Here is a 25,919-nt window from a genome sequence, read left to right on the forward strand (position 1 = left end):
TTAAAAACAGCGAGGGTAGACAATTTTCTCCAAGACCTTTTCTGCAAAGGGGAGAAAAAATAGGGTGGTAGCTGTGGGGAGGGCTTAGGATTGAGTAAAGGCTGTTGTCTTAAAGACCCACCCCATGAATCTATTCAATCACCATGTGCCTGTACCTGACCATCCTTACCGTGCATCTGACCCACCATCCATTCCTCATCCGTAAGCTGAGTCTGTCCAGAACTCCTATAGGGTACCAACTCCCATGCCAGACACTGCAGTGGGGCATGGAGGGCAAGAAACGGACAAACCCAGACTCTGGCCCAGAGTAGGTAACTCAGTTTAGGTGAACTGAATGAATTACAGAGCAAGAAGACACTGTGCCTGCCCCTCCAGCGGGAGAGACCGAGTGTCAGTGCTGGAGAGCATTGTCTAGTACAATGGGTTGTAGGTGTCTAGAATAAGAGAAATACCTATGAAAGCTGCAGGAAGACTTTTTTTATTCTTTTGAGATGGAGTTTTGCTCTTGTCGCCCAGGCTGTGGGTGTCTTGCCTGAGGTCACTTAGGGTCAGTGATGGAATCAGGACTCACACCCAGGCCTGCTGTCTTGAGAGACAGATTATCTCTTCCAGGGAGAGTTCCATGGGGACAGAACTTAGCTGAGGGCAAGGAGTGTGTAGGAGTATGTGGCACTTTTGAGCAGACTTTTTTTTTTTTTTTTTTTGAGACAGAGTTTCACTTCTGTTGCCCAGGCTGGAGTGCAATGGCGCGATCTCGGCTCACTGCAACCTCCACCTCCCGGGTTCAAGTGATTCTTCTGCCTCTGTCTCCTGAGTAGCTGGGATTACAGGCATGCGCCACCATGCCCGGCTAATTATTTTGTATTTTTAGTAGAGACGGGGTTTCTCCATGTTGGTCAGGCTGGTCTTGAACTCCCAACCTCAGGTTATCCACCTGCCTCGGCCTCCCAAAGTGCTGGGATTATAGGCGTGAGCCACCGCCCGGGAAGCAGATTTTTAAGTATTTTATTTTATTCAATATTAATTATTGATTATATTATATTAATTATATTAATATTTTATTTAAATATTTTAGCTCAAAATTCAAAGGCACAGAAGGGTAATACTTGAGAAGTCTCCCTCCCATTCCTATCCGCATCTCTTAGTTCGTCTTCCTGGGGTCAAGCCATTTTCTTGTGTTTCCTTCAAGACATAAAATATGACTATTTATTGTCACTTTTTTACACAGACGGGAGCACACTCCATGTCCTTCAGATTGCCTTTTTCCTTCCTATTTAACAATTTATCTTGGGGACTCTTCCATATCAGAAAGTTCAGAAAGACCTGCCTGGTCAGTTTTTACAGCTTGGTCCTATTCCATGGTTAGGAATGTACTGGTTTATTTAAACCATCCCTTGTCAATGAACATTTAATTATTTCCAGTCTTTTGCTATAACAAAAAATGCTGCAATGTTCATACATGGGGTTGTAGAGAGAAGTTCTGAGCTAATTTCCTTTAATTAGCTAGAATCTTTAATTACCTAGAATCTTTCTTTCTTTCCTTCTTTCTTTTTCATTTCTTTTTTCTTTTTTTTTTTTTTTTTTTTTTGAGACAGTTTCGCTCTTGTTGCCTAGGCTGGAGTGCAATGGCACGATCTCAGCTCACTGCAACCTCGGCCTGGGAGGCAGGGATTACAGGCATGAGCCACCACGCCCTGCCTAGAAGAAGAGTTTCTAGGCACAGTCAAATATTTGTGCATTTGCACTTTTAATAGAGATCTCTGGCTCCTCCTCTATAGAGATTGTTATCAGTCTACCTCCTGCCAGCAAAGGATGTGAGTACCTGTTTCCCAGAACTACAACAGCACTGGGTGTTACCAAAATTTTTGATTCTTACCAAACTGATTTAGAAAAATGTAATCCCAGCACTCTGGGAGACTGAGGTGGGTGGATCACCCGAGGTCAGGAGTTCGAGACCAGCCTGGCCAACATGGCGAAACCCCGTCTCTACTAATAAAAAAAAATTAACTGGGCATGATGGCAAACGCCTGTAATCCCAGCTACTTGGGAGGCTGAGGCAGGATAATCGCTTGAACATGGCAGGCGGAGGTTGCAGTGAGCCAAGATCACGCCACTGCACTCTAGCCTGGGCGACAAGACCAAAACTCCATCTCAAAAAAATAAAAAAAGTCTTCCTGCAGCTTTCATAGGTATTTCTCTTATTCTAGTGGATGAAACTTTCCACATTTTACAGCCATGAAGGCAGATGTGGAAGAGGAGCTGTCTCACAGTCGGCACCACCCAGGCTGCCCTGGTGGGCAACAAGTGTCCCATCTCTGAGGTGAAGCCGGGGAGGTGAGAGGAAGCAGGGCATGTCCGCTGAGTGAGGGCTGTGGTGAGTGTGGAGGCCCTGCGCTTCTGAGAATTGTCTTCACTCCCTCTGCTTCTCTGTCCTTGGCGCTCCCTCACTTCCCTAGAGGGGATGTCCCCAGCGGCTCTATCATCTCCCCCCATCTCCGTACCCCCACAGGCCACCCGAGTCCCCCTACACCTCCTTACTAAGCCATTTCTCTCTTTCTGCCATTTAATCTTTCTTTGGCCCAGAGCTTCTGGAAGGCTGGGGTAAGGTGACATCTGGCCCTCCTACTTGGCCCCACAAGACACTAGAGAAAAATGTTAGCGTCTTAGACTATCATGGCTGGTCCGGCCCTTAGTTGTGTGTCAGCATGCAGATGTGTGTGCACATACATGTGCATGTGTGCCAATGTGCACACATTGTTGTGTATGGCAGGGATGCACGTCTTTGAGGCTGCCTGGAGTGAAGGACAAAATGCCTGGGTTCTGAAACCAGAACAGACCTGCGAGGTTTGCTGAGTCATCCAGTACGGACCTGCCAGGCTTGCTGAGTCATCCAGAACAGACCTGCCAGGCTTGCTGAATCATCCTCCAGCTACACTCCCTTTCTCCTAGTCCTCGAACCTACCAAGTTCTTCTGCCCCAGGGCCTTTGCCCTTGCTGCGCCATCTGCCTGGAACTTCTCCTATATCTTTCCAGGCTCTTCTTCTTCAGGTTTCAGATCAAATATCTGCTCCTCAGAGAGACCCTCCCTGACCACTCATCAAGCATCATGCCCCATCTAATCCCTAGTTTGTCTCTAATCCATAACTCTTCCTTATTTTATTCATAGCACTTGTCAAGGTTTGAAGTTATCCCATTTATGTATTAAATTATCTTTTTTTTTTTTTTTTTTTTGAGACTGAGTCTCACTCTGTCACCCAGGCTGGAGTGCAGTGGCTCAATCTCCGCTCACTACAACCTCCACCTTCTAGGTTCAAGTAATTCTTGTGCCTCAGCCTCCCGAGTAGCTGGGATTACAGGTGCCCACCTCCACACCTGGCTAATTTTTGCATTTTTTCAGTAGAGACAGGGGTTTCACCATGTTGACCAGGCTGGTCTCAAACTCCTGACCTCAAGTGATCTGCCTGCCTCGGCTTCCCAAACTGTTGGGATTACAGGCATGAGCCACTGTGCCCAGCCAAATTGTCTTTTGTCTGTCCCTTCTTCCCCATTAGAATGTAAGAACCTTGAGGGCAAAGATGCTGCATCCCCACGTCTAGCACAGAGCCCAGCACCTACCAGTTGTTCAGTGAACGTTTGTCAAATGCATGAAGGAATGTAAAGTGCTCAGTGCAATGCCCGACATAATAAAAAATCAAAATTGCTGGCTTTTGTTGTTATATAAATGTTAGTGACTATTATTGCTATTTATGAGGACTACATGTCACTCAGCAATTCTTAGAGCAGGTAGTTATTTGAGTCCTGTATAATGGAGTGTCACAGGAGAAACGGGGATATAAGAGTCAGTGGATACTGCTGAGGAATAGACAATATAGCTGGGAAGGCAGGAACTCAGGAAAGAAAATCATGATGTATTGAGGTCATGATGCGTTAGGTTATTCTAACGAGACTGGGAGTGAGTATAATTACCCTGTTTTTAGATTAGAAACTGAGGCTCAGAGAGGGTGACGTGCCTAAGGTCACCCAGCATGTCTCCAAAGCACTTAGCTCAGTGTCTGTGGAAACTCAGTGGCCAATGTGTCATCTGCACATCTGTCTGGACCGCCCTGGGGCATCTCCAGCACTTGTGTGTACCTGGGCACACTCCATGCACATGGGCACAGGGCGGTGGGCTTTGGGTGTGTGAGTTTCTCACAACTCTGGGGCTCCTGGTGGAGAGGTCCATGCTGAGGAGCACTGGAGGTCTGGGAGGTCTTTACCCCTGGGGTCCGGGGTCTGGGCTGAGGAGGCCTTTGTCCTGTGACTGGAAGAAGCAGCTTTTGCGTGGGTGTCAGGCATGACGTGGGGCAGGCCCAGCTGGCACACAACAGGGGCAGGGTGAGGGCTGGGAGGGTGAAGAATGAGGATGCACTGTGCTAGTGGGGGCACCTGCATTGGCCAACACCTGTCTGTGCCGGCGCACACATGTGTACACACAGACACACACAGGCACACAAGTACACACACACATCTCTCATAGCCTCTTGCTCCCCCAGGCATGCTGACAACCCCTGCTCACACTGGCTGAGTCACTCTGCATGTCAAGGGCCCTCCCATTTCCCCAGCCTGACTGGTGTCATTCAAGTTCTTAATGTGGCAGTGACTGGGCTGTGTCCATCTTGCTCACCAGACATCCACAGAGACCCATCCAGGGCCAGTACAGAGTGAGCACTCAGATTTGTGTAAAAAATAAATTCACAGCACAGCACGGTGGCTCACGCCTGTAATCTCAGCACTGCAGAGGCTGAGGTGGGCAGCCATTTGAGTTTGGGCAAACCACTTCACTTCTCTCTGAGCTTTATCTTTTTTAACTTTTTTTTTTTTTTTTTTTTTTGAGACAGAGTTTCATTCTGTCACCCAGGCTGGAGTGCAATGGCGTGATCTCGGCTCACTGCAACCTCCACCTCCTGGATTCAAGTGATTCTCTTGCCTCAGCCTCCTGAGTAGCTGGGATTACAGGTGTGAGCCACCACACCCAGCTAATTTTTGTATTATTTTTAGTAGAGACAAGGTTTTACCATGTTGGCCAGGCTGGCCTCCTGACCTCAGGTGATCCGCCTGCCTCAGCCTCCCAAACTGCTGGGATTACAGGCGTGAGCCACGGCGCCTGGCTGCTTTATCTTTCCTTACCTAGAGTAGGTGCTCAGTAAATGTAGCTGCTAAAAAATTCAGTAGCAGAGTGAGTGTAAATGCAGTGTGTCAGTGTCTGCAGACCTCCTCACCATCATTTACATGCCCATTGGTGTGTACATGAATGCATGTTGGTGTGCATCCAGGCATGTAATGTGCTATTCAAGAACTTGGGTGGGTCCCTCAATTTACATTTCACTGCATGTGTCTGTGAAGTCTTCAGAGCCGATTGTTTTTCTCAACAAATGCACATCATTCCTGGTGTGGTGTTGTGGAGGATTTTCTGAGCAATTGTCATAGACAGGAATTGGTGTGTACCTGAATAGACATGTGTGTGCTTGCCTGTGTCTGTGTGGACTTGTGTGAGGGGTTATGAGTATGACCTCCAACCTGATTAGTTCATTTGTAGAATCTGTGGGGTCATTTCTGCATCCGGGGTATTCTGGACCTGGATTACTTGGGTTCAAATTTCAACTCCGCTAGCTATGCCATCTCAGACAGGATGCTTAAACACTCAGTACTGTTTGCTTTTCTGTGAATTGGAGATAATGGTAACCACCTTATGGTGGTATGAGGACTGCAAGACCTAATGTATGTGATGGACTGAGTACAGAGCCTGGCATGGACAAGCGCTTGTCTCTCACTGCCCCCGTGCCTGCCCCTGTGATAGGATATTACTTTGTTCTTCTATTACAGTACTTACCCAGGTATATTGCCATTTGCTGTCCACAGGACTGTCCTTTCCACTAGACCGTGAGTCCCTGGAGGACAGGACCCTGCCTGAGCCCTCCATCATTATAGATTATGTATTGCCTGCTAGTTCTGAACCTCCATCTTCTCTCTTTCATATAACAACTGGCATTTAGGGCCCATGTCTATGTGCCAGGTCCTGTGTTAAGTACATTAAGTCTTCAAACAATCTCAAGGGATTGGTGTCCTTGTTGTTCCCATTTTGGAGACAAAAAAACCCCTGACATTCAGAGAGGTTAAGAAATTGCCCAGGTTCACACAGTGGCTTGAACACTGGCAGACAGATTCACTCTCAGCCTGCACTAGATATAAGCTGTGGGAGGAGACTGTGGGGGCAGGAATGTTGCTGAACAGAAAGAATGCCTGCCTTCCGGACTGCCCCAGCAGGCTCTCTCTCACTCCACCCCCATTAACCCCTCCCCCATCTGTATGACTGTCACTGTTTTTGGCCGGATGCAGTGGCACACGCCTGTAATCCCAGCACTTTGGGAGGCCTAGGCGGGCGGATCACCTGAGGTCAGGAGTTCGAGACTAACCATGACCAACATGGAGAAGCCCTGTGTCTACTAAAAATACAAAATTAGCCGGGGGGCATGGTGGTGCATGCCTGTAATCCCAGATACTCCGGAGGCTGAGGCAGGAGAATCGTTTGAACCTAGGAGGCGGAAATTGCGGTGAGCCAAGATTGCACATTGCACTCCAGCCTGGGTAACAAGAGTGAAACTCTGTCTTAGGAAAAAAAAAAAAAAAAAAAATCACTGTTTGTCTCTCTTACCCTGGGGCATCTCAGCCCCCTGCCCTGGCACAGTGTTCCCAGGGACGAGGCAGTTGCCCCAGGTCACTCCTTCTTTGGTCCAGTTGTGGGTGAGTTAGAGAGACTTCTCTGAGCTAACCTAGTCCCCTGGGTCAGTAGGGATGGGGAGGGCATGCCGGACTCAGCAGGAGGGAGGGGGCCTCCAGGGTGGTGTGGGGGTTGGTTGCTCAGAATCTTGGACAGAAGAGGGGTGGAGTAGAAGGTGGACCTCACTGGTCAGCCTCCTCTCCTTCCCAGATCTTCCCACCTCAGAGAGGAGAGGGAATGGTCCTTTCTTAGGTCCTTTTTGGGGTGTGTTAAACCAGATCCCTGTTACTCCATCTTGACCACAGTAATTTTTTTTTTTTTTTGAGATGGTGTCTCGCTCTGTTGCCCAGGCTGAAGTGCAGTGGCACAATCTCAGCTCACTGCAAGCTCTGCCTCCTGGGTTCAAGAGATTTTCCTGCCTCAGCTACTCGAGTAGCTGGAATTACAGGTGACTGCCACCATGCCTGGCTAATTTTTGCATTTTTAGTAGACACAGGGTTTCACCGTGTCGGCCAGGCTGGTCTCGAACTCCTGACCTCAAGTAATCTGCCCTTCTCAGCCTCCCAAAGTGCTGGAATTACAGGCGTGAGCCACCGCGCCTGGCCAGCAATTGTATATTTTGCTCTCTATTTTGAAGTAATTGTAGATTTATCGAAGAGTTACATGGACAGCACAGGGGTATCCTTCAGCCATGTCTCCTTAGTCTCCTCCAACCTGAGAGCGTTTCTTGTCCTTTTGTGACCTGGACACCTTTGAAGAGTGCTGGTCAGATCTTTCGTAGAATGGGTCTTCTCATGATTAGGCTGAAGTTACAGATTTGGGGGAAGAGTACCACCCAGGCGAAGTGCCCTTCTCACCACATCATTTCAGAGGCTGTGATATCAACAAGACTTTCGACTAGCGGTGCCAGCCTTCATTTGGTTAAGGAGGTGTCTGACAGATTTTTCCACTGTGAAGTCACTGTTTTTGCTTTTCCACATTCTACTCGTTAGAAGCAAGTTGCTGAGTCCAGCCCACACTGAAGAGGAGAAAAATTAAACTCCATTTCCTAGATGGCAGAGCATCAAAGAACTTGTATGCATATGTTAAAACCGCCATACTAATTAATACATATTTGGAGGTAGATACTTTGAGTCTGTGCAAATATCTTGTTTCAAGCCTGGTGGGGTAGTATGTACCTGTAGTAGCAGCTACTGGGGAGCATGAGGTGGGAGGATCCCATTGAGCCCAGGAGTTCCAGACCAGCCTGGACAATGTAGTAAGATCCTGTTTCTAGGAAAAAAACCTTGCTTCTCCTTAAAGTTTCACCCATTCATTTTACTGTTCATTGCTAGATGTTGCCTGCAGCAATTATTATTCTGGTGTTCTAATGATGATTTTCAATTTCTCTCAATCCTTCTACATTTACTAATTGGAATTCTTCTGTAAGAAGACTTGTCCTGGCCGGGTATGGTGGCTCACGCCTGTAATCCCAGCACTTTGGGAGGCCGAGGCAGGTGGATCACCTGAGGTTGGGAGTTCGAGACCAGCCTGACCAACATGGAGAAACCCCGTCTCTATTAAAAATACAAAATTAGCCAGGCATGGTGGTGCATGCCTATAATCTCAGCTACTCGAGAGGCTGAGGCAGGAGAATTGCTTGAACCCAGGAGATGGAGGTTGCGGTGAGCTGAGATCGTGCCATTGCACTCTAGCCTGGGCAACAAGAGTGAAACTCTGTCTCCAAAAAAAAAAAAAAAAAGAAGTGTCCTTTCCCCCCAATTTTTTTTTTTTTAAAACAGAGATAGGGTTTTGCTTTGTTACTCAGTATGCAGGCTAAAGTGCAGTGGTGTGATCCTCCTGCCTCAGCCTCCCAAATATTAACAGCTGAGACTACAGGCATGTGCCACCATGCCCAGTTAATTTTTAATTTTTTGTAGAGATGGGGCCTTGCTATGTTGCCCTATGTTGCCCAGGCTGGTCTTGATCTCCTGGCCTGAAGTGATCCTCCTGCCTTGGTCTCCCAAAGCACTGGGATGACAGGCGTGAGCCACTGCACTCAGCCTTACCATATTTTATTAACTAGTCCCCTACCGTGAGCATTTATGCTGTTTCTAAATGTTTTCATTACAAATAATACTATAGTGTTCCAACATGTAGAGTTGAACCTATAGATCCACCTGCATAAGAGGGAGAAATCAAAGGGCATGTGTATTTTCTATTTTGATATTGTCAAACTGCCTGCACCATTTATTCCCCATGTTACCTTCCCTTTATTTTTTTGAGACAGAGTCTTGCTGTGTCCCCCAAGCTGGAGTGCAATGGCGCGATCTCGGCCCACTGCAACCTCCACCTCCTGAGTTCAGGTGATTGTCATGCCTCAGCCTCTCGAGTAGCTGGAATTACAGGCATATGCCACCATGCCTGGGTAATTTTTGTACTTTTAGTAGAGATAGGGTTTCACCATATTGCCCAGGCTGGTCTCCAACTCCTGACCTCAGGTGATCTGCCTACGTTGGCCTCCCAAAGTGCTGGGATTACAGGTGTGAGCCACTCCACCTGGCCGGCATGGTTGCTTTTTTTTGTTTTTTTGAGATGGAGTTTCTCTCTTGTTGCCCAGGCTGGAATGCAATGGTGCGATCTCAGCTCACCACAATCTCCGCCTCCCGTGTTCAAGTGATTCTCCTGCCTCAGCCTCCTGAGTAGCTGGGATTACAGGCATGTGCCACCATGCCCGGGTAATTTTGTATTTTTAGTGGAGACGGGGTTTCTCCATGTTGGTCAGGCTGGTCTCCATGCCCGACCTCAGGTGATTCACCTGCCTCAGCCTCCCAAAGTGTTGGGATTACAGGCTTGAGCCACCGTGCCTGGCCTGGTTGCAATTCTAAATAGGCTGCTCAGGGATGGCCTCACTGAGAAGGTGGTGTTTGAGCAATGACTTGAAGGAATTGCCCATGTGGTCAACTGGGGAGGAGCACCCCAGCAGAGGGAACAGCGAGGCAAAGGCCCTGAGTCAAGATCCTGGCTGGAGAGGACGCAGGAACCTGGAGAGCAATGGGAGTTGGGGTTACAGAGGAAGGTGCGGGGGGAGTGGAAATCAGCAAATTGTGTAAGGCCTTGGAGGCCACAGGGAGGGTTTTGGCTACTCTGAGTAAGGTGGGAGTCATGGGAAGGCTTGGAGTGGAGGAGGAACACGATCTAACTTATGTTCTAACAAGATCTGTCTGGCTGCTGTGTAGCAATTAGACGTGGGGAGTCAAGGCTTGGGGTAGGGTGGGGTCTAAACCTCAGAAGCCAGGAGACCAGGGGGAAGCTGGTGCAATGATCCAGATGGGAGGCGATGGTGGCTCAGACCATAGAGTCAGCCATGGGGATGTCGAAATGTAGTTGGGTAGAAGATATATTTCCAAGATTGAGTTGACAGCACTTGCTGATGGAACGGATTCAGGGTGTGAGGAAAGAGAGGAAGTTTTGGCTGGAGCAGCCAGAAGGATGGGGCTGCTACTCTCTAAGATGTGGGCAGCATAGTAGAGGCAGGTTTGGTTGGGGAGGGGTAATAAAGAGAACAGTTTGAGATAGTTGAGTTTAAATTCAACATACAGGTGAATGCAGATGGAAACGCAAGCCTGGAGTTTAGGAAAAACTAGGTTTGAGAATAATAGCCGCCACCTCAGAGGTTGTTGTCTTGGTTAAATGAATTCCTGAATTCTGTAAGGCACTAAGAACAAGGCCCAGCCTCTGGTGAGTGCCAGAAGGGGTTAATTACTCTTCCAGGCCTGGAAAAGATCTCATGTTTGGCCTCAGCCCCGTCTCCCACACCCTGGCCCTCACATTCCTTTCAGAACTAGGGGAAGCGAGTTCTCAAGGTGGCTGAGAAATCTCCTTCCCACCCAAAGACAGGAGCTCCGCACTCAGGCAATAGGCCAATCAGGCTAAGCATTTTTTTTTTTTTTTTTTGAGACAGAGTTTCACTCTGTCGCCCAGGCTGGAGTGCAATGGTGTGATCTCGACTCACTGCAACCTCTGCCACCCGGGTTCAAGCGATTCTCCTGCCTCAGTCTCCCGAGTAGCTGGGATTACAGTCGTGCACCACCACGTCCAACTAATTGTAACTACTAAGAAGTAGTTACAGGGTTTTACCATTTTGGCCAGTCTGGTCTTGAACTCCTGACCTCAGATGATCCACCCACCTTGGCCTCCTAAAGTGCTGGGATTACAGGCGTGAGCCACCTCGCCTGGCCCAGCCACCACTCCCTGCCCTTGACTGAGCATTTAAATCCACTGCAGGACTTGGGTGGAGCTGGAGGCCATGATCCTAAGTGAAGTAACTCAGGAACGGAAATCCAGATACAGTAGGTTCTCACTTATATAAGTGGAAGCTAAGCTATGAGGATGCATAGGCATACGGAATGATATAACGAACTTTGGGGACTGAGTCTGGGGAGGTTGGGAGGGGATGAGGGATAAAAGACTGCCTATTGGGTACAGTGTACACTGCTCCGGTGATGGGTGCACTAAAATCTCAGAATCACTATGGAACTCATTCATGTAACCAAAACCCACTTGGGCCCCAAAGGCTACTGAAATAAAAAGAATTAAAAATAAAAATAAAAAGTAAATCCACCATGGGGAAGCCTTAGGCAAAGGACTCACCTCTCTGATCATCAGTTACTACATCTGTAAAATGAAGACAATAAGGCCGGGTACGGTGGCTCACCCGGTAATCCCAGCACTTTGGGAGGCTGAGGCAGGCGGATCATTTGAGGTCAGGAGTTCAAGACCAGCCTGGCCAACATGCTGAAACCCCATCTCCACTAAAAATACAAAAATTAGCCAGGCGTGGTGGCGCGTGCCTGTAATCCCAGCTACTTGGGAGGCTGAAGCAGGAGAATCGCTTGAACCCGGGAGGTGGAGGTTCAGTGAGCGGAGATCACTCCGCATCATTCCAGCCTGGGCGACGGAGCGAGACATCTCAAAAATAAATAAATAAATAAATAAATAAATAAATAAATAAATAAATAAATAAGGCCGGGCGCGGTGGCTCACACCAGCACTTTGGGAGGCCGAGGTGGGTGGATCACGAGGTCAGGAGATTGAGACCATCCTGGCTAACACAGTGAAAACCCGTCTCTACTAAAAAAAAAAAAAAAAAAGAAGAAGAAGACCAGTTCTTTTCTCAACAGGTTATTTTGAGGAGCAAATGAGGAGAAATAATGGGTCGTGCCCAGCACACAGTAGGTGCTCCTAAGAGTCTGTCTTTCTCTTCCCCACACCCCAGTGGCCAGGGAGAAAGGAAACAAAGTCAGTATCCATCCCAGCTGTTTATTGAAAGGGAAGGTGGGATGGAAGGGGTGCAGGATGAGGAGGGGGTGTGAGGCACAAGGACAGTAGGGCGTGCCCTGGTGGGGGCGGCCTGAGGATCCCCCAGGAGGCCTTCAGGCTGGTGGAGACTGAAGGTAAGTTAGGGAGGGGAGTGGGCGAGAGCCTTGAGTACTGCTCTCCAGCCGTATCGGAGCTCCCTCTAGTGGTACAGAAGAGAGATGACGCCTCCGGCTGGCTGGTGCCTCTGAGAGGGCACATTTATTATCAGGGTCACGGCCAAGGCTTGTGGGCTTGGTTTCTAGGTAGGTGGACTTTGAGGGGCAAAGACAACCCACGATTCCTGCCCCCTACCCCCGGCTCTTAGAGACCATTTAAATCCATATCCAAAGAATATCCAGAGCCACCTGGGACCATCAGGCCTCTGGCTAGTCTTTCTGGGCCAAACCTGTCCTCCACCCTGAGGACACTCAGGGAACCAGGAAGGTGTGGGGCTGGCTCTGCCCCACTTGTAGCACAAGAGCTGGCCTAGGAGGAGGTTGAAGATGTGTTTCTAGTTCCTGCATGCTGCTTTGTTGTGTGACCTTGGACACTGTCACCTCCAGCCTCCTTCACCCACCTCACCTATCAACTGGGGCTAGTAATTGCCTATGGTGGGTGGGCTGGGGGGCTCTGATGCCAAAATGCAGGTAGAATACACACTATGAGAGGCATACATCTTCATACATCCTGCAGGGAAAGTCCAAGTGAGCATCTGGGACCCATTTGAGCTGAATGACCCCCACCCCTTCATCTGTGTCTATGGAGGGCAGTGCATGTCCTCAGCCTGGCAAGAAGAGGAATCAGATCCAAAGCCCTCATGGCGGAGAGGCAGGAGCTGATGGTTTGAAAGGGCAGGGGGCTTGCCCAAGGTCATGCAGAGGAAGGAGTGGGGACGGGTTGAAGGAGATGTTTTCTGCCCCTGAGGGCCTTGGGAAGAGGGTGTGGGTAGGAAGTTTTGGGAAGACTTGAGGAAGGTTGGCATCTTGGAAGGGCTGGGGCCCCAACCTTGGGAAGGGAGCACTGGGATTTGAGCGCCAGACTTGACCTGGATTTGGGCTCTAAAAGGACCCTGCTAAAAGGGAGAAGCTGGGGAAACACTGAGAGGGGGTTGTGGTGAGAAGGGGGAAGGATCCAGGACCCACATCTGGCTCCTCCTTAGACCATGTGGGCAGCTCAGGAGTCCCTCTTGGGCTGGATAGTCTGCACAGAAGATTGCCCAAAGGGGCTGGCGGGTGGCGAGAACCATGGCTGGCCACTGGCATTGCGGAAGATGGGGGACAGCTGCTGCTCTGGCTCATCCCCGAAGACCTCCACGTGGCTGTCGGCTTCGGGGTCCAAGGGCTCTGCCTTGGTGTCCTGGCTCAGCCAGCCTGTCATGGCCCAGAAGAGGCAGACGGCGAGCAGAACTCCAGCCGCCACACAGAGCGCTGTGCCTGCCAGGCGACAGGTGCCCAGGGCCTGGTTGTAGTCGGCTGCCCGCTGATCCAACACCAGGAACTCACCCTCACCGATGCCCTCCAGCTTGGGGGGCACTGCATAGCCGGTGGTCAAAGCCGCCACACCCAGCAGCAGAAGCAGGGTCCCCGAGGACAGGCTGATCTGGGGAGAAGCAGACAGACCAGGAAGCAGTCAGGGTCAGCCAGGGGCCCCTGACCAAGGGATCTCCTTGGATCCTCACCAGACTTAAGGGTAACCACTCTATCCATCCTTAGGAGATTGGAATCACAGAGCACACTTGCTGGGGTCTAACTGAGAGGAGGCATAAACTGTCATGTTCTATTTGGAATCCTGAGGCCTCTTAATTTCCTGCCCAGCTCCCACCTAGCAGTGGGTTTCTTCGGCCAACCCTGCATTTCCCTCCATCCCTATTCATCTCCTTGTCCTTTCTACCTTCCCTGTCTCTACTGGGTTAACTCCTATGCACCATTAGATCTCATCTCAAACCTCACCTCCTCAGGGAGGAGATCCCTGGACTGAGTTGGGTCCCTTGCTTTACTCTGGGCAAACTCTGTGCCTATTCATTCTTCAATACACTTACCATTGTGCACACTTGGACATGTATTTTGGTTGCTATGTAAGTGATGTCTGCCTCTCCCGTGGTACTGAGAGCCCCATGAGAGCAGAGACTGTGCCTGTTTTGGCTCACTAGGAGTCTTCTGTGCCTAGCACGTGCTGGTACAGAGCAAAGGCTGAGTAAATGTTTGCTGAATGACTAAATAAACCACAGCTAAAAGGGTTCCTCAAGGACAGGGACCTCGTGTCTTAAATTCTGTGTTCCCAAGAGCCTAGCACAGTGCCTGGCAATAAGAAGATGCTTAAAAATTTTAAATACACACTAACCTTTCCTTGGAAGTCTTCCTTGATCATTTCCTCTCCTGGTGTTCTCTACAGACCTGACCTGAAGTTATGTAAGTTGGTCTCTCTGCACAGGTTGGCACCTTACCTCCTCACTAGAGTGAAGTCCTTTGAAAGCAGGAGGGACCCTCTGCCTCAGTCTCCCGAGAGTATTTAGCAAAGAGCTATGCCCATAGCAGGGACTCAGCTCATTGCCACCTCTGCACCTTGACCCATTGGTGCACCCTGGCCGACTAGTCTCCTTGGCTGTTACAGACATCAATTCTTCACATTTTTTTGCTGCCCTGGCAAGATACTCCAGTCTACCACTGGGAAACCACAGTAAGATTTAAGTGAGATGAATCTCACTTCCTACCAGTCAGCATAGTCCATCTCTTAACCATAGTAATTAGTTCAAGGCTGGCAAGTGACCCAATAAGAGCCAATGCAATGCTTGTCAGGACTTCTGGAAATGAAAAGCATTGTTTCTTATAAATGGCGTTTTAAATTTCTGGCTATCCTGAATCTTTTACCTCTCCATATAAACTATAGAGTCAGTTTGTTGATGTCCACAAAATAACTTGCTGGGGTTTTGATTGGCATTGCATTGAATCAAAGATCAGGTTGGGAAGAACTAACATCTTGACAATATTGACTATTCCAATCCATGGACATGAACTATTTCTCCATTTATTTAGTTATTTGATATCTTTTGAGTTTTGTAGTTCTTTTCATATTGCAGATATTTTGTTAGATTTACACCTAAGTATTTCTCTCTTTTTTGGTGCTAAGGTAAATGGTAATATGTTTTTAATATCTTGCTATTTTGCTTTCTCTCTTCCTTTTTTCTCTCTTTTCTTTTTTTTTTTTTTTCCTTAACAGAGTCTCACTCTGTTGCCCAGGCTGGAGTGCAGTGGCACAATCATGGCTCACTGCAGCCTCTACCTCCTGGGCGCAAGCGATCCTCCTGGCTCAGCCTCTTGAGTAGTTGGCATCACAGGCCCCCGCCACCACATCCAGCTAACTTTTTATTTTTAGTAGAGATGAAGTCTCACTGTGTTGCCCAGGCTGATTTTGAATTCCTGGGCTAAAGCAATCCTCCCGCCTCAGCCTCTCAAAGTGCTGGGATTATAGGTGTGAGCTAGTACCCCTGGCCATTTTTCTTTTTCTTTTTTGAGACAGAATTTCACTCTTGTTGCGTAGGCTGGAGTGCAATGGCATAATCTCTGCTCACTGCAACCGCTGTCTCCCGGGTTCTAGTGATTCTCCTGCCTCAGCCTCCAGAGTAGCTGAGATTACAGGCGCCCATCACCACACCTAGCTAATTTTTGTATTTCTAGTACAGATGAGGTTTCACCATGTTGGCTAGGCTGGTCTTGAACTCCCGACCTCAGGTGATCCACCCACCTTGGCCTCCCAAAGTGATGGGATTATAGGTATTTTCTTTTCTGAAGGAAATACCACATGACATGCTGACTTCCCTTAGATGGTGTGGAGTGAAGATCTGAGGGTCCACACAGTAGTGGCTATTTGGGGAACATGGGAGAGTCTGAAGCTAACAGGCTACCAGGGTGGGGGCACCATGAGGAGGCTGAAGACTAAGAAAACTTGCAAAGTCCGTGGTATAAAGGGTTGAACTACTGGATCAAACTTTGCCTGAAAGTATGCAACCTTGGGTCTCTTCTAAAAAATGAGCAACATTTTCCCTTCTTCTTCTTCTTTTTTTTTTTTTTTTTTTGAGACAGAGTCTTGCTCTGTCACCCAGCTGGAGTGCAATGGTGTGATCTTGGCTCACTGCAACCTCTGCCTCCTGGGTTCAAGTGATTCTCCTGCCTCAGCTTCCAAAGTAACTGGGATTACAGGCGCCTGCCACCACGCCCAGCTCATTTTTTTTCTTTTTTCTTTTTTTTTAGAGGGAGTTTTGCTCTTTCGCCCAGGCTGGAGTGCAATGGCTAGATCTCAGCTCACTGCAACTTCTGCCTTCCGGTTTCAAGAGATTCTCCTGCCTCAGCCTCCCGAGTAGCTGGGATTACAGGCACCCGCCACCATGCCAGGCTAATTTTTGTATTTTTAGTAGAGATGGGGTTTCACCAGGTTGGCCAGGCTGGTCTCGAACTCGTGACCTCGAGATCCGCCAGCCTCAGCCTCCCAAAGTGCTGGGATTACAGGCATGAGCTACTGCACCCAGCCCATTTTTGTATTTTTAGTAGAGACAGGGTTTTGCTATGTTGACAGGGCTGCTGTTGAACTCTAGACCTCAGGTGATCTGCCCACCTCAGCCTCCCAAAGTACTGAGATTACAGGCATGAGCCACTGCACCTGTAATTATTTACATACAATAAGTATGTAAATAATTTGCATGTAAATACAAATACAATGAAGGCTCCCTTCATTATTTAAACCCATTTGAATTGGATTTTCTGTTGCTTAAATGTGCAAGACTCCTAACTACTACGCTATCTCTTCTTTTTTCTTTGGGCCTCAAATTCAGACTCATTTCCTCCATCAAGGCAGAGGAATCACAGGAGTTGCTCATCTGGCCTTACCTTCCAACACAGTGAGGGCCAGGGCCGGCGGGAGCACAGGACCAGAGGTCCCTCAGGGTCATCGCTGAGAGCAGTGCCTGCACAGTCCTCATAGAAGAGGTGCAGGTAGGAGCGGACCCCATACCACTTGCCATCCTCCACGTTGGGGCCGCGGCTGCAGCTGCAGGAACGATTGCAGCTCGGCATCATGGATCCTTGTGGAGCAGGTAAGGTGCAGCTGACGGAGGGAGGGATTAGTGGGAGCTGCTCATGGTGACCTTCATAAGCCCCCCAAATCTTTATGCCCCACCCGCTTCTCCTCCCACTTGAGACACCCTACACTCATAGCACAGTCTGGCCTTTTGGAATCCCAGCCTGTCCTTCCCGAAGCACAACGCGAATGAGCCAATGCACTGAAGGGCTTAGCCTAGTGCCTGGCAACTGGAGGTGTCAATAAATGTACATGTTTACCCTGGAGGCCACCCAGTACCTGGGACTGTGGGCTCTGGAGCCTAACCACTTGGACTGGAGTCGTGGACACCCTGCTTCCTGGATGTGTGACCTTAGACAAGTGCTTCCACCTTTCTGAGTCTCAGTTTCCTCATCTGTAAAACAGACCTAAATAATCATACTTGTTTCATACAGTTATTGTGTCTGATGCTGAGAAATGGTAGCTGTTGTGATTAGTACTGTACTTTTTTTGTTATTACTTCCATCTTGAACTTTTTAGGCTCCACCTCTGGAGTGAGAGCGCCTCATCCTCCACTGTCCTTCAGACCCCCTTCTGGGGGGTAGTTGTCATGGCTGACACTTGGGCTGGAGTTCCCAAGCTTCAAGGCTATAAAATGTCCTCCCCAGGACTGCCCCGGAAAGCCTCCAGATTCCAGTGAATTTTGACTCCATAGGAAGTGAAAGTCAAGGGCCCTCAGGATTAGAGGCTCTTAGGCTTAAGGGCTGTTAGATTTCCAGAGAAATCTATCGAATAACCCCCTCCCCTCTTTTTTTCACAAAAGTAGACACAAATCTTGGGAATGGAAGGTACTTGTGTATCCATATACAGGTTTGGCCCAAACCAAAGCCAGGAGGCGCTAGGGGAGGACTGGGCTTCTACCCCAGTCTCCATAATGGCCCTCAGCCTTAATTAGCAGCATCCTACAAAATGAAACAATGTGCTTGTTCCAAAGGGTAAAATAAAGGTCCTGACAGTCCCCCTCACTTCCAATCAGATGTAGTCCTCAAATCCCTGCATGGAGAAACTCACCGAAACAGCACAGAGAAACACACAGACATGCTCACAAAGCACACAGAGACACACACACACACGTACGACACACACACACACCCCACACACACACGGTTGGAGGTTCTGCTTGGAGTCACACGGCACACAAGATTGCTGTCAAGAAAGCCTGTCCATAAATAGTGGCTTTACACCCTCCTCACTTACAATTCAGGGAAAAGAAGAGCGGGGAAGAAAAGGAGGAAAAACAACAACAACAGCCATGACAGAGAAAGGGAAAAGGCAGACACTAAAAGCGGCAGACCCTCGGAGGAGGAGGGCGAGAGGTCTGGAGAGGCGAGCTCACCGGAGGAGGTGGGCGGGGCGGGCTGTGAGGAGGGGTGCGGCCAGCGCTGATCCCGCCCCGGCGAGGCGCTGGGGAGGTCCGGGTGGGGAGAATAAATGGGGCCCGGGGGACGGTAGGAGCCTCAGTGCGGAGACCATTATTAAAGACCGCAGGTGAGGAGGTGTGGAGGGGGCTTCGGGACTGTTGGCCTGGGTCGACTCCTCCCCTCCAATTCACCGCTTCCCCTACTCCAAATAGATATAATCACTCAGTCCTGCTGGTACTGGAGAAGGAAGGTGACCTTGACGGTGCCTCCCCCTCGGCCTGGCCCCTCCCCCTCGCGTTTTAGGGTTGCAGGGAGTAGGTCTAGCTGGCGGGGGGCGGGGCGCAGGTAACCGGGACGAGGGTTGCCATGGGAACAGCTAGGGAGGTGTCCCTAGCCGGGAGCCAGGAGGAGCTTGGTGGGAAGGGAGCGGGAAGAGGAGGGGGCTGCGTTGTCCGACATGGGGAGACTGCGGCGGAGGGAGGAGGCGAGGGGTGGGAGGCATAGGCAAAGGTGACAGGAGCCAGGGGCCGAAGATGGATGGAATCTGTTGCCTCAGCACGGCCTCATTCAGTTCTCCTTCCCAGACCCTCAGACTCGCCCACTACAGCGTCCAGCGCTGCCCAGGCGGGGGAGAAGGGCGTCCTCCAGAAGGGGGAGGAGTGGGGGGTGTTGGTCGGGGAAATCAGGCCATTTCCCCCCTCCCCTTCTCCACCTGCACCCGCACCACTCTTTCTGACAGGACCATCGATCCCCTGGTCCACACTAACTGCGTCCTTTTCTCTAGAGAGAAACTGAGGCAGAGACGGGTAGGAATGGGTTTTTGGTTTGAAGTGTTGGCGGGGGTGGGGAGTGTCCTTTGAAGTCTCTGCCCAGCCTATCAACCCTGAGGTGTCGAGGGGCGATGGAGCTGGTGCTACCTCTGCCCCCTGCTACTTCCCTGGGACCCCCACCTCCCAAACCCGAGGCTCAGGCGCAGCGGTCCTGTCCCAGGCGGGACACAGCCTGGGCTGAGGATGCAGGCAGAGCGCGGGGATTCTCCAGGGGATGGGGCTGGGGTCTGGCCGCGCGTGGAGCAGGGCTAAGCTCACCTCTCTGCCTGCAGTCTCCGCCGAGCAAGCGGGAGCCGGAGCGGGAGCCTAGCAAAAGCGGGTTCGGTTCGCGCCTGCGCCGCAGTTCGGGGCGGGGGTGACATGGGGGCGGGGGAGGGGGGCGCCGGCCCGTCTCAGGGACTGGTTCTGCAGATAGCGGCCCGCTGCAGCTCCCCCAGCTCCTGTCCCCTTCCAGAGTTCCCTTCTCGCTCTGACACCCCAGGTCCCTCACAGAGACCCCTCGGACTCCCTGGGTCCCAACCCCTCATGCAGTCCCTCAAACTCCTTACCGAAGCTCCCATTACTCCCGCAGTTCCCCACCCCTCTCATGGAAGACCCATCCCCTCACTGAGCCTTCATCTCCTCGCTGTACCGTCAGTCCCTTCTCTAGGTCTCTATCCCCCTTATAGAGCCCCCACCCCAGTATATAAACCAGCATCTCCTCGCTAAGCCCCGCCCTCTTCACAGGTTCCCATCTCTGTCTGGGCTCCTACCGGGAAGTCCCCTCCCACTTGCCTTGGGAGCCCCTAATCTCTCTGAAGTCCTCACTTCTCACTCAGTCCCCATCCTCTTTTCGTCCTCTTTTCCTGTTTGAGTCACTACCCCTCCCTGGTACAGGATCAGCCCTTGTAGCTTGAGAAGGGAGTTTGGGTGGAGGACTAGGGGCTAGCCCCAGTTCTGCCCTGGGCAATGTGTGCCCACTGCCCATCTCCCTGGAGAGCCAGCCTGTGCCAGTCAGTTGCATCTACTTCACGCCCTGTTATGAGCTGTCAGCCTTGGTTTTGTCCCACATTTGCTGTGTGATCTTGGCAAAGTCATTGTGCCCCTCCAACCATCATCAGGCACCCTTGCACAAACATGCCTTCGTGTCTTGAGCATCCATTCTGTTTCTCCTTGTGCTAGGGGCTGGGGACACACAGATGAATGAGCTCTGCAAGATAGGGCCACATCTTCCTTTTTAGCTTTTCTTTTTCTTTAAAAAAATTTTTTAAAAATCTGTTGCCCAGGCTGGAGTACAGTGGCATGATCACAGCTCACTGCAGCCTTGATATCCCAAGGCTCAGGTCATCCACCCACCTCAGTCACCTGAGGAGTTGGGACTACAGGCTTGCACCACCACGCCCAGCTAATTTTTTGTATTTTTAGTAGAGACAGGGTTTCACCATGATGCCCAGGCTGGTCTTGAACTCCTGAGCTCAAGTGATCCACCTGCCTCAGCCTCCCGAAGTGCTGGGATTATAAGCATGAGACACCGCGTCTGGCCAAGGCCACATATTTCTTGTTCATGTTGTATCTGTGAGCCTCCCATAGTGCTTGGCATTGAGTAGGCAGCCCAGTAAATATTTACTGAACACAGTCTAATAATAGTAGCAAACATATTATGCTCATTATGTGCAAAGTGTTTAAGCGCTTTGTATGTTCTGTTTAATACTTATTCATTTAAGAGTGTGTGTGTGTGTGTGTGTGTGTGTGTGGTGGGAGGAACTCTTGCAGCTCAAAACTAAAGGCCCCAAATGGTGACAGGAGATGGCATTGGAGAGGCAGGCAGAAGTGAGACCTCGTGGGGCCTCATAAGCCAAGGTAAGGAGTTTGAGCTTCAACCCAAGGGTAGTGGGGAGCCATGGAAGGGTTATAAAGAGGGACGGGATGTGATGTGACTTTCATTCTGAAAAGACTTCTGGCTGCTGTCAGGAGAACAGTATATTGAGCACAAGAGTGATAGCAAGAGATCAGTGAAGAGATCAGAGATGACAACATCTTGGCCTGGTGCAGAGAAATGAAGAGATTCAAGAGATGTTAGACTGTAAAATGAACTACAGGAATAGCAACAGATTGGAGACAACCTGTGGTGGTTTTAAAATACAGCTACAAATTCTTTAGCATTCCTCTGTAGAGAGGTGGGATCCTTGTACCCTCTCTGAATCTTGGGTGAGCTGATGACTGCTTCAACCAATGGAGTATGGTGGAAGTAACGCTCTGACTTCCAAGACCAGGACATAAAACTACGCACAACTTCTGCTAGAACTCTAGCTTTTGGAGCCCTGAGGCACCATGCCTACCTAGGGCTCCATGTCTACCTAGAGGCTGCCAAGACCATCAGGAGAGGCCACATGGAGGCACCACAGTCCCAGCTAAGCTTAGCATTGAGTCATCCCAGTTCAAGCATAAGAGAAGTGAGTGAAGAAGAACCAGAAGAGGCAGGGCATGGTGGCTCACATCTGTAATCCCAGCATTTTGGGAGGCCAAGGCGGATGGATCACCTGAGTTCAGGAGTTCAAGACCAGCCTGGCCAATGTGGTGAAACCCCATCTCTACTAAAAATACAAAAATAGCCAGGCATGGTGGCATGCACCTGTTATCCCAGCTACTAGGGAGGGTGAGACAGGAGAATCGCTTGAACTCGGGAGGCAGAGATTGCAGTGAGCTGACATCGTGCCATTGCACTCCAGCCTGGGCAACAAGAGCAAAACTCCGTCTAAAAAAAGAAGAAGAAGAATCAGATGATTCCAGTGGCCAGTCATTGAATCAGCTTCAGCCTTCAAATCTCCCTAGCTGAAGCCTCAAACATTGGAGAGTAGAAGCAAGCTGGCCCCATTGTGCCCTGCCTGAATTCCTGACACACCGAACTCACAAGGATAATCAAGTGGTTGTTGTGTTATATCATTAGGTTTGGGGGTTTTGTTCTGTGTTAACGGATAACTGGAACACAACTTAAATATCCATCAATGGAAGACAAGTTATATACATTATATCTCTGTGGAATACTATGCAGTCATTAAAAAGAAGAAATTAGTGCTGTAGTTATTTATATTAATCAAACTTCAAGAGAAGAAAAATGCAGTGTTCTGAAAAGTCTTGATAGTATGCCTCCATTTGAAATTCTCAGAAAGATGGCACATATAGAGAACTTCTGGGAAAATAGACAAGAAAGAGGTAACAGTAGATGCCTTGGGGGAGGGTAACTGATGGCAAGGGTGGGAATGAAGTTCACTTTTTTTTTTTTTTTTTTTTTTTGAGATAGAGTCTTGCTCTGTCACCGCGCTGGAGTGCAGTGGTGTGATCTCAGCTCACTACTAGCTCCGCCTCCCGGGTTCAAGCAATTCTCCTGCCTCAGCCTCCCGAGTAGCTGGGACTACAGGCACATACCACCAAACCCAGCAAATTTTTTTGTATTTTTAGTACAGACAGGGTTTCACCATGTTGGCCAGGATGGTCTCTATCTTCTGACCTCATGATCCGCCTGCCTCAGTCTCCCAAAGTGCTGGGATTACAGGCATGAGCCACCGCGCCTGGCCGAAATTCACTTTTTACTATACACCTCTATGTTAGTTATCTATTGATTTTGTAAAAATTTAGGTGAGAAATAATGAAGGATTGGAGTGGGCAGGAGAAATGGAAAGGAAGGTGCAGGTCTGAACAATGTCCATAAAGTTAAGTTGGCAGAACTTCTTGGTTACTAAGAAGTAAGGTAAGTGAGAGGGATTGAGGTGGGGGGGGCGGGATAGAGGCCCAGTGTTCTGTTTATAGGTCAGGTGGGTGATGCTTCCATTAACAGAGATGTAAAATAGATAAGGGAAGGCCAAGCTGTGGAGAAGTTGATGCCCTTAGCTTTTGGCAGAGCTGAATGACACTGTACAGGACACACTGGCCGAGAGTCAGGGGCAAGGTCTTGGCCTTAGATACAGCATAGGGAATTGTTCTCACTGCAAATGGCAGTTTTAAACTTGAACTGGCTTTAAGCAAAGGGAATATAAAGGCTCACATAATTGAGAAGTCAAGGGACACTGGCTTCAGGCATGGCTGTATCCAGATGCTCAGGATCTTTCTCTTTGATTTCTTGGCTCTTCCCTCATCTGTGTTGGCTTCAGTGTCAGGCAGATTTTCCCTATATGGTGGCAAAATGGCCACAGACTTTACATTTAACTGCTGGGAAAAGAATCTCTCTCTCCCTATAGTCCCAGGAAAAGCCCTGATATTGATTCCCCTCGCCCCAGTTGGGTAATATGTCATTTACTGAACCCACTGGAGTATCTCTGATTGGCTGGTTACTTGCTCACCCTTTGGGTGGCTGGCAGTGGTTAACCCGGAGAAACCTCTTGGACTGACAGCCTGCTTGAAGAGGTTCCCTAAAAGGAAATTGAAATACTGTTACTGTAAGAAAGGGCAGTGGGACCAAGCGCGGTGGTTCATGCCTGTAATCCCAGTACTTTGGGAGGCAGAGGCAGGCGGATCACGAGGTCAGGAATTTGAGACCAGCCTTACCAACATGGTGAAACCCTGTCTCTACAAAAAATACAAAAATCAGCCAGGGGTGGTGATTTTACATGCGCCTGTAGTCCAAGCTACTGCGGAGGCTGAGGCAGGAGAATCACTTGAACCCGGGAGGCGGAGGTTGCAGTGAGCCAAGATCGTGCCACTGCACTCCAGCCTGGGTGACAGAGTGAGACACCGTTTCAAAAAAAAAAAAAAAAAAAAGAAAAAGAAAAAGAAAAAGAAAAAAAAGCAGTGGATGTAGAGCTGGCAAGAACAATGACATTGAGATGAAGTGTGCTCGGGTCAGAGCTCCGAGGAAGCCCTCTGCTGCAGGCTGAATGTTTGTATCTCCCTCAAATTCATATGTTGAAGTCCCAAGGTGATGGTATTTAGAAGTGGGCCTTTGGGAGGGATTATCGCCCTGATAAGAGGAGACTTGAGAGCTTGCTTCTTCTCTTCTCTGTGCCATGTGGGGCTACAATAGGATGGCCGTTATATACACAAGTCAGGCCCTTGGCTGCCAGCAGAATGGAATTTGCCAGCACCTTGATCTTAGACTCTTCACCCTGCAGACCTGAGGAATAAATGTGTGTTGTCAAGCCACCCACTCCATGCTAAGCTGTTATAGTAGCCCAAGCAGATTAAGATGGCTGTTTGACTGTCTATGACTGCGTAACACACCACTCCAAAGACAATTATTTTATCATCTTTCACAGTTTCTGTGGGTCAGGAATTTGGGAAGGGCTCATCTGGGTGGTTCTGCCTTGGTGTCTCTTTTGTGATTACAGTGGAAGCTGGAGCAGTGGGGAGCTGGAGCAGCTGGGAGCTGGCCAAGCATCTCTCTCTTCATATAGCCTCAAAGCCTCTACCTGTGGGCTCTCTGCGTGAGCAAGTTGGGCTTCCTCACAGCATGGCAGCTCAGAGTGTTGACACCTCTTACACTCTGTAGCTCAGGACTCCCATGAGTCAGGCCATATTGCCCTTATGACCCAGCCTCACAAGTCACCATAGAATCGTTTCTACTGTAGTCTGAGTCGCTATGTTTGGCTCAGATTCAAGGGGAAGAAACAAAGACTCTGCCACTCAGTGGGAGGAGTCTTAAATAATTCATAGACATTGTTGGGCACCATGGCTCAAGTCTGTAATCCTAGCACTTTGGGAGGCCAAGACGGGAGGATTGCTTGAGCCCAGGAGCTCGAGACCAGCTTGGTCAACATAGGGAGACCCTATCTCTTAAAAAAACTTAAAAGTTAAAAAAAATTAGCTGAGCATGGTGGCATGTGTCTGATCGCACCACTACACTCCAGCTCAGGCAACAAAGTGAGACTCTATCTCAAAAAATTATGGACATGGGCCGGGCGCGGTGGCTCAAGCCTGTAATCCCAGCACTTTGGGAGGCCGAGGCGGGTGGATCACGAGGTCAGGAGATCGAGACTATCCTGGCTAACATGGTGAAACCCGTCTCTACTAAAAATACAAAAAACTAGCCGGGCGTGGTGGTGGGCGCCTGTAGTCTCAGCTACTTGGGAGGCTGAGGCGGGAGAATGGCGTGAACCCGGGAGGCGGAGCGTGCAGTGAGCCGAGATCACGCCACTGCACTCCAGCCTGGGAGACACAGCGAGACTCCGTCTCAAAAAAAAAAAAAAAAAAAAAAAAAATTATGGACGTGTTTTAAAACTGCCATACTACATTTGAAGAGGTCAGAGGAGGAGAAAGAAGCACAGAAGCATCTAGAGAGATGGTGGGTGGTGGTGGCTGGGGGCAAGAATCTGGGATGTGTGTATGTGTGTGTTGGAGTGGGTGTGCATTGTGTCACAGAAACCAAAGAAACACATTTCCAAGAGACATATAGAAGGACAACAGGACTTAGATTTGGCAACAAGGAGGTCAGTGGGAATCTTGGCCAGAGAATTTAGGGTGTGATAGGGGTGGTAGCCAGATCGCAGTAGGTTGAGAGGTGATGTGGGAGGCAAAAAAGTGAGGAGGCAGGGGCACTTTGTGGAGTGGTTG

The 25,919-nt window shown here is 49.5% G+C and overlaps 1 protein-coding gene across 2 annotated transcripts; it reads right to left on the reverse strand.

Annotated features, from left to right (window-relative positions):
- Positions 1-12,042: 12,042 nt before the first annotated feature.
- Positions 12,043-19,717, reverse strand: NRSN2 (neurensin 2). 2 transcript variants are annotated; one of them, XM_021921164.1, is made up of 4 exons: positions 19,656-19,717; positions 17,447-17,561; positions 16,978-17,194; positions 12,043-13,696 (listed from the first exon to the last, which is right to left on the reverse strand). In XM_021921164.1, the coding sequence occupies exons 3-4, from the start codon at positions 17,164-17,166 to the stop codon at positions 13,271-13,273; spliced, it is 615 nt and encodes a 204-aa protein (XP_021776856.1). In that variant the 5' UTR covers positions 17,167-17,194; positions 17,447-17,561; positions 19,656-19,717; the 3' UTR covers positions 12,043-13,270. The 2 variants fall into 2 exon arrangements, with proteins under 2 accessions (XP_021776856.1, XP_009214666.1); XM_009216402.1 differs by lacking the exon at positions 17,447-17,561 and having other exon boundaries at positions 19,656-19,691.
- Between the last annotated feature and the right edge of the window lie 6,202 nt (positions 19,718-25,919).

This window comes from Papio anubis, chromosome 16 (genome assembly GCF_008728515.1).
Source record: "Papio anubis isolate 15944 chromosome 16, Panubis1.0, whole genome shotgun sequence".
Lineage (NCBI taxonomy): Eukaryota > Metazoa > Chordata > Mammalia > Primates > Cercopithecidae > Papio > Papio anubis.

Bases quoted from the DNA above. Each gene is read 5' to 3' on its own strand.
- NRSN2 (XM_021921164.1), bottom strand. From the start codon at position 17,166: ATGATGCCGAGCTGCAATCGTTCCTGCAGCTGCAGCCGCGGCCCCAAC. The intron at 13,697-16,977 runs GTAAGGCCAGAT...GCTTCTCCCCAG, and splicing joins GGCCCTCACTGTGTTGGAAG to ATCAGCCTGTCCTCGGGGAC.